The following is a 7,727-nucleotide window of genomic DNA, read 5'->3' on the forward strand; positions in this document are numbered from 1 at the left end:
GTTGAAATCTCAAACTCTCTATTATGTCAAGAATGTATGCAGGTGCCTTTACTTTTCAACAGGTCTTCCTAACACTTTGACAAGCTGATTATCTTGTCATAGCACAAATTATTCGTTATTTTTGCTATTTGAAATGTAAAATCATGACTGTTTGTGGACGGGAATGGTCTCCTTTGTGCTTATATACACCTTTGAACTGTGAACTTCAGGTGTTCAGGTGAGCAGTTTATGCACATCATTGCCTTTTTATGTATAATTATAAATAAAAGGCAGTAATTTTGACATCCGAAGGAAATGATTTATACCATAGATGTTGTACACCTATAAATTTATGACTGGTTTTGCTCAAGAGCTATTTTAACTTATTAGCTGTTAATCAAAGACTATTTCATTTTAGTCGCACAAAAATGTTGTTGTTTTTTTAAAGAAACCATACAAAACCAGATTCTTTCGAAGGATAATACACATGGATCTGTCAAAATGATAAAATATACTCAAACAAATTAAACACACTGCATATCACATTAATCTACATACACCTGTATAGTAATACAGAAAAACTATTTTATCTGTTTAATAGGGATAGAGTCATATTCAAAGTCAGAATCTTCAGTTAAGAGCTATTAATGCTAGTAAATGTAGTCGAAGTAGCGTCCATGAGTACCGACGGGGAGGTTGTGTGGCAGCTTGGCTGAGTTCATCAGTGTAAAGTCTGTGGCATTGAATATAGTGAAGTTCGTAGATTTTGTTGTTATATCAAGCACCGGGAGAACTAGTATTCCATCATCTTCTCTGGTTCCTTTTGGATTTGGTATGAAATAGGGTTCGGCTAGGTACTTGCCCTTTTCTGCATATGACTTGTCGTTTCCAGAACACAAGTCCTTCTTTACTATTGCCATATCAAGGTAGTCTTTGTGGTCGTAGTTATAAGATACGCCGTAGGTATAACAATATCTCTTAAACCTGTAGTTCTCGTTTATAGTTGGAAAGTCCAAACCGTTCACAAAAGCTAATGACGGATCTTTGCTCTCGTAAGTATGAACATTCACTTCACCACCGGCAAGATCAAGCGTGTACCTTTTCAGAATCGGAATTGAAGACTTGACCCTCTTTGCGGGGTCGTGAAGACTACTCATTTCCATCTGCTGAAGTCCGCCTGTGTCTTTGAAAGTGCAAACATCAACTATTATTTCATTTCTGAACAGATCCGACTCGTAAGCGTTGACAACGTGAAGGAAAAACATGTTTTCGGTCTCGAGAGTTTTCACTTGTCCAGTTTTCAAATTAACTGCATACAGTTTCGTTACATCTGTGCTTACCCACTCAAAAGCATCCAGGGGTCTAAAGTCTTTCAGCATGCCGAGTGGATTTACGTAGAAAGGAACGGCAAAAAATACTGCATAGTTCTGAGTTACTGCGAAGGAATGCATATACGATGCCTTGTCGACTTCTATGGTTGCTATAACCTGCCTTTCACTTGATGATTTTGTCCTTGTTAGAATAAGTTTGCTTTTCTGCCCTGGAATAGGTGCAGCTGCAGAGACAAATGTAAGGTAGTTGTCTGTGCCGTACTCCGGAACTGGATGTGCTGAACCAAGGACTATGGCTGAATCTAGAAATGATGACGAGCCCGGGACTGGTGGATGAACGCCTTTCAGAGTAAAGAGAGAATATGGATCAAATGTGTACAAATTCCAGTAGTCGCTCACTACGACAAAATCTATGTCTTTGCCACCGAAATTGAATATGTTAACATTCATATTATCTGGACCATTTTTGAAAGATTCCAGTTCTTTTATTATATCAAAAGCTGGATCTACTTCGTCTAGCATGAGGTAGGGCGCGATGTCATTGCTTGCAATAGACTGGTTGTAAGAGTCGGAGTAAATCATCCTCGCGCTGTAATATGCTGAACCATTTCCAGGGAACCTCCAGCTGGCAAGTTTCGCAAACCCGTCAAGTGCGTTTGTGTATTTTCTGTTACCAACTTCAAAACGTCCAACGCCATTTCTCATCTGCAAATACATAACTGAAAAAATCGCCAATCTATCAACATAAAGGAAAACAACAGTATGTCCTGAAAAAAACTTATATGCCATGCACTCTTTTCGAGTAACACCAGCTAGACCATAAAGTAAATCATCACAGCTGGCTTATTCGTCACAAAACTTGCCTACTCCATTCGAATGATGTATAACTTACATCTAGAATAAAATCTTGCATAAAAAGGCTGAAATGCACGAAAGCCTCCAATAATAAAGAAATGTTTTACACTTCTTTCATTATACATGGAAAACAAGTGAATGAAGTATTGTCATGCAATACAAAGTCCCCTACTGGAAGGCAAATAATTTTCTCTACTGCAGTATAACATAATGAACTGATATCTGTCAATGATGTATAAACAATATTGTACTATATATACAATATGTTATAACAACACAATTTAAAATGTGCATAATTATATAAAAAGCCACAGTTGTTTTCATATTGAATTGTTTTGGCTGATTATAAAAATGTTATCATATAAGTTATTTATAGTAACAACAAAGGGAAATTAATCTTAAAAAAAATCTATATAATATAAGTCCACAAGAAACTCTTTACCAGGTTGAGATAGATCAAAATACACCTAAAAATTGGATGTAACATGCATGTTGTACCACAGAAAAGTGGTCTCGATTTTCTCTACCGCCAGTAATAAAAAAGTTACAATAAAATCTATTTTTAGTAAAACAAAGGGACGTAATTCAAAAAACAAGGGTGCCTCATGGTGGTGAACATTTGGTCCAAGTTACATCAAAATCCCTCCATACATTAAGAAGAAATGCTCCTCTAAATATGACCTTGACCTTAGACCTAGGGACCTGGTTCTTGCGCATGACAATCCATCTTATGTTGGTGAACATTTGTGCCAAGTTACATCACAATCCATCCATGCATGAAGAAGAAACGTTCCATACAAAGTCATTCTTGTGTCTGACCTTTGGTCTCTAAGTGTGACCTTGACATTAGACCTTGGGCCTGGGTTTTTGCGCATGACATGTTGTCTCATCCAGGGGACTATTTGTGCCAACTGATATTTAAATCCTGTTTTGCATGACAAAGTTATAGACCGGACAGGAAAAAAATCCTCTTGACCTTTGATCTCAAAGTGTGACCTTGACCTTTAAGCTAGGGTACTGGGTGTTGCGCATGACACGTCGTCTCATCATGGGGAACATTTATGCCAAATAATATTTTAATCCCTTGATGGATGACAGAGTTCTGGATCGGACAGGAAAAAACCTTATTGACCTTTGACCTCCAATTGTGACCTTGACCTTTGAGCTAAGGGTCTCGGCTTTGCGCATGACATGTTGTCTCATCATGGGGAACATGTGTGCCAAATAATATTAAAATCCCTTCATGGATGGCAGAGTTATGGATGGGACAGGAAAAAAACTCTGTTGACATTTGACCCCCAATTGTGACCTTGACCTTTGAGCTAGGGGACCGGGATTTGCGCATGACACGTTGTCTCATCATGGAGATGCCACCTTAAAGTATAAACCGCTTTTACAAAATGCAAAATTTAAATTTGAAAGCACTTCATTTTTGCAAAAACAATTGTGAGTGAGTCGCTATAAAAAAAACTGCGATATCATATATCTTAGGAGAATCATATTTTCATTTCAAAGGCATGTATGTTATATAGATTGCATGAAAGGTCACTTGATATCTTCTTGAACATTGTGATGACTTTTACTTTTGTATAAAATTTCGCCAATGAGTAACAGTCTTAGAATATTCAAAAAAAATTGTCCCGGCTCGTCTGTTTAAGTTTGCAAAACGTGAATAACTGTTTGTTTGTATGTTTGTTTGGGTTTGCAACACCTAACTTGTGTTCCTGCATGGGTTCTACACCAGTACCGACTTGTTCTCAGCAAGTAACTGACAACTTCCCCACACAGAGGTGGAGGATGTGTAACTACCGATACACTGTCTTCTACCAAATCGCCACAGAGAACATACACCGTGCTGAAGATCAAACTCCAGATTTGTATGCTCTACTTACTGAACTAATCAAACCTATCATTGAATTAACCGTGCGTGTTCGGTTATATAATGATGAAAATTATAAATTTTCTTACCATAGTTCCTTTCAACCATGTTGGTAGAGGTTTATCGAAATGTATAGGCACATTGTGTAATTCTTCTGTATTTGACGAAAACAGAATATCTGCCACTTCATCAGACTGAATATACAAAATTTTAGAAAAGATAGCAAAAACTGTTATTAGAAGCCACATTTTCCCTCTGAGTATATTTGCAATAGACTGAAAGTTACTCTTCCACAATTTTTAATTGGTCTACTTGAGAACCAAATGTTATCATAAATGTGCACTTAACGTACTTTCTAGACTTGAGCTTATCTCTTCACTATTTTCTCTCTTTTTTCTGATGAGATAAAATCAAACGAAGCGCCAAATACGGCCATTGTGACCCAAAAATACTGCAAAATCCCATACATAACATGCAAGGTTGCATCTCTTATATCTTTAAAGTCATAATTGCTCGTTGTCAAATGCATGGCTATTATTTTATAAAACAATAATTCGCAGTTTTATGAATCGCCACAGTTTGACCAGTACATTTTTGCAGTTACACAATTGGGTAATTATCACAACAGCTTGATATCTGAAGTTTCTGGGGTTGTTTTTAGCTTAATTAAATGGACTTTGTTAGGCCTTGTCAGGCTTTGTTTTCACAGGGTGCGCAATTCACGAGAGTCAAATTCATCTCAGATCAAGCTTAAAGCTGTTATAATGGCATTTTTTTATGATATACTTCCGCCTAGTTTTGGTACAATGCCAAAAACGGCTATTAATTGATCAGAAAGAAAATTCTATTTATTTGCGGGATCATGAATATAAATGAAAATAGTTCAAGCACAGCCAAAATACGGAACTGAATTTCCACCCAGTGTAATACGTATTTTGACTTCTATTATTTCTTATTTATTTGTGAAATACAAGTCGTATTATGTACAAAGTATATATATGCGAGACATGATAACAGAGACTTGAGTATATCATGCAAATGTTGAACAAGTACCAACGTTTAGTACAATTCAGGCGTGTATATAATTAGTGGATTTGTTGTAGTCTGCATGCCCGTTTGTACTGCTAGGCGCTTTGATGTAATTTGTCTGGTGTATTAAGGTGGTGATTCGTTCGTACAAATTCTCTCTACCTATAATAATGTAGTTTGCGTACTTGTAATCTCGCGGATCTCATGAATGGGAAAGCCAACTGTTCTGAATGTAACTATATCCCTTAATGCACATTATTTGTGATTCAGTTAATTTTCAGAGAGAGAATATATAGATGGTCCCAATCAGCTGAAATGCAAGACATGATAATAAATAGAGATCCGAGTACAAGTCAGTCGTGTATATAATGCGGCTTCGAAACTAATCTATTAGGTTAGTGGGTGTTTTGTAGAAGCTGCACGTCAGTTTGTATACTGCTAGGCGCTTTGTCGAAATTTGTATGGTGTATAGTGATGGTGACTGGTTCGTATAAATACATATCAAAACGCGTTATTTGAGCTAAAACAAGCTACATTTATTAGATACATTCACATTTTCCCAAGTTATTGATACATTTGTACATGTTGTGGTGTTTTCTTTCTTGAAATTTGTAGTTTTAAATGACAAGAGCCAAACCTTTTAACATTGTTTCTTTCACAACTTTTTCATTATTTTTGGAAACACTTTACTCATACTCAAAACACAAAACACTTGTCTTGTTTCAAAATGAATTTAAACGTCTTCATACGTATCATTGTGCTGCCGGAATATTTTGGACTACATGGTAGATGATCAAAGCTATGAGACCTTGAAATTAACGATAAGATAGTATCGACCAACTTCTATTCCCTGACCGATATTCCCGGCCTTTTTCACAAGGTCCTTGGCCTGAACATTATACAATCAATTTATATTTACTAAACGACGAAAAAGAACTCTACACGCCTTTTTACACACTGTTGTAAGTTATGATAATTTCTTAAGAATTTATAGTGTTATAACTATTCTTAGGAATCTTGGGATAAACGAATACTTACAAAACGTTTCATGATGACGTCATCAACTTACAAATGGCTGACATTTTCTGAAATTAAAAATTATTCTATGCATGTGATTCAGAAATCATTTCAATATTATAACTTTCAGAAAGAGGGTTTCAAATGAATCATATTTGTTATAAGAAGTTTCTTTCTAAATTACAATGAGAAGATATGTTTATTATTCCTTTCATTTTTCTTTCAACGTGGATATATATCATCATTATTATACAATAGCCAGTATCTATAAATAAGTCTTTACAGGCCAGTGAACCTACTGCGACCCAGAAAGAAAACACTTTTATATATCGCATGGAGAATTAAATAATGACAATTTTTTCAACCATGTTAAAACTATATAAATATAAATTTATTTATACAGTGAATTATTTCTAGATTTCTAATTACACAGCAGGTTTTGGCAGTAACATTAACAATATCAGTGTTGGAGATCACAAAATGTAACATAATAATATATAATATATAATTTACATAACTATAATTGATTTCAACAGCTTTAGCATTTTAAACACATGGTGAAAAAAAAACTGTTTAAAGACCCACCACTGTAGTGTATTGTGTTTCCATGATGGTAATATCATATATGACTTGCAACGAAAATTGAGAATATAGGACCAACTTTGTTTTTACAGTCACAAACTCACAGCTAAGGCGTTGGTGTTTACTTTCTAAACGTTTTACTAAATAAAGTAGTAGTACGCATAATACTTGATGTATTTAAGTTAATTTTAGACCTCACGCTTTTCTGTAGTGTATGATATTTATCAAACTTATTTTTGAAATTAAAAAATATTATGAAAAAAAGATACATTAACGCAGAAAATGCCTTTAACTGTTTACCAATCATTTTCTAATATACCTGCATCAGAATGATTTTTATGAAGTTTTATCGGGAAAAAGTTGGTCACTAGTATGTGATGGGTCTTTAATGAAAAAAGAACGGACATGTTTGTTTTGCAAGCAAAGAACTCATTCTTTGTAATGTGATGTGATGATCTGCTAGAAAATCATGGCGCGTATGGAGGCATTGAGGATCTGCGGCAAACCACAAGTTTTATCGAAGCTACTGGTCTGACAGTGTATTCGCGAACGAGAAGAAGAAAATCATGGCGCCGACGAATCATGAATAATCAAATGGTCCATACGGAAGTTTTCATCATGTTAGCACAAAATATACTGAAGTAGTATTACATGTTACTGTCCGACATAAATCCCATTGTAATTTACAAATGGCGACGTAAAAATATGTTTATTTCTGATATTTTGATTATTCCTTGGCGCTGTGTTCAAAATGAGCGAAATGTAAGCGATGAGACCAACTTTAGCCGCAATTTGTATTGTTGGCCAAATCATCATACAATGTACCACGTTTGTACAATGGTCTAATACTTTAACCGAAAAAGTAATTTTAATAAAGTTTGAATATCCCAATCTCACTACGAGTACATAATAAAAATGCTCTATATTAGTTTGTACATTCACCCCCTGATACTAATTCCTATTATCTATTGCGTTCATGTTCCAAAACTTCACCTACACTAAAAGCATTACAATCAAACTTGACCTTAATTCTTACTTTCTAGTGCAGGTTTCAA

General features: G+C 35.2%; 1 protein-coding gene across 1 annotated transcript; it reads right to left on the reverse strand.

The window, feature by feature from the left end:
- Window positions 1-558: 558 nt before the first annotated feature.
- On the reverse strand, window positions 559-4,377 carry LOC123546755 (beta,beta-carotene 15,15'-dioxygenase-like). Its single transcript, XM_045333290.2, has 2 exons — window positions 4,134-4,377; window positions 559-2,015 (listed from the first exon to the last, which is right to left on the reverse strand). Exons 1-2 carry the CDS (start codon window positions 4,290-4,292, stop codon window positions 630-632), a joined length of 1,545 nt encoding a protein of 514 aa, XP_045189225.2. The 5' UTR covers window positions 4,293-4,377; the 3' UTR covers window positions 559-629.
- Window positions 4,378-7,727: the final 3,350 nt, after the last annotated feature.

The sequence above is a fragment of the Mercenaria mercenaria genome, chromosome 9 (assembly GCF_021730395.1).
Source record: "Mercenaria mercenaria strain notata chromosome 9, MADL_Memer_1, whole genome shotgun sequence".
Taxonomy (NCBI): Eukaryota; Metazoa; Mollusca; class Bivalvia; order Venerida; family Veneridae; genus Mercenaria; species Mercenaria mercenaria.

Excerpts from the sequence above, each read along its gene's own strand:
- LOC123546755 (XM_045333290.2), bottom strand. The coding sequence starts at position 4,292 with ATGTGGCTTCTAATAACAGTTTTTGCTATCTTTTCTAAAATTTTGTAT. Across the intron at positions 2,016-4,133 it reads CATGGTTGAAAGGAACTATG|ATGAGAAATGGCGTTGGACG; the intron begins GTAAGAAAATTT and ends ATGTATTTGCAG.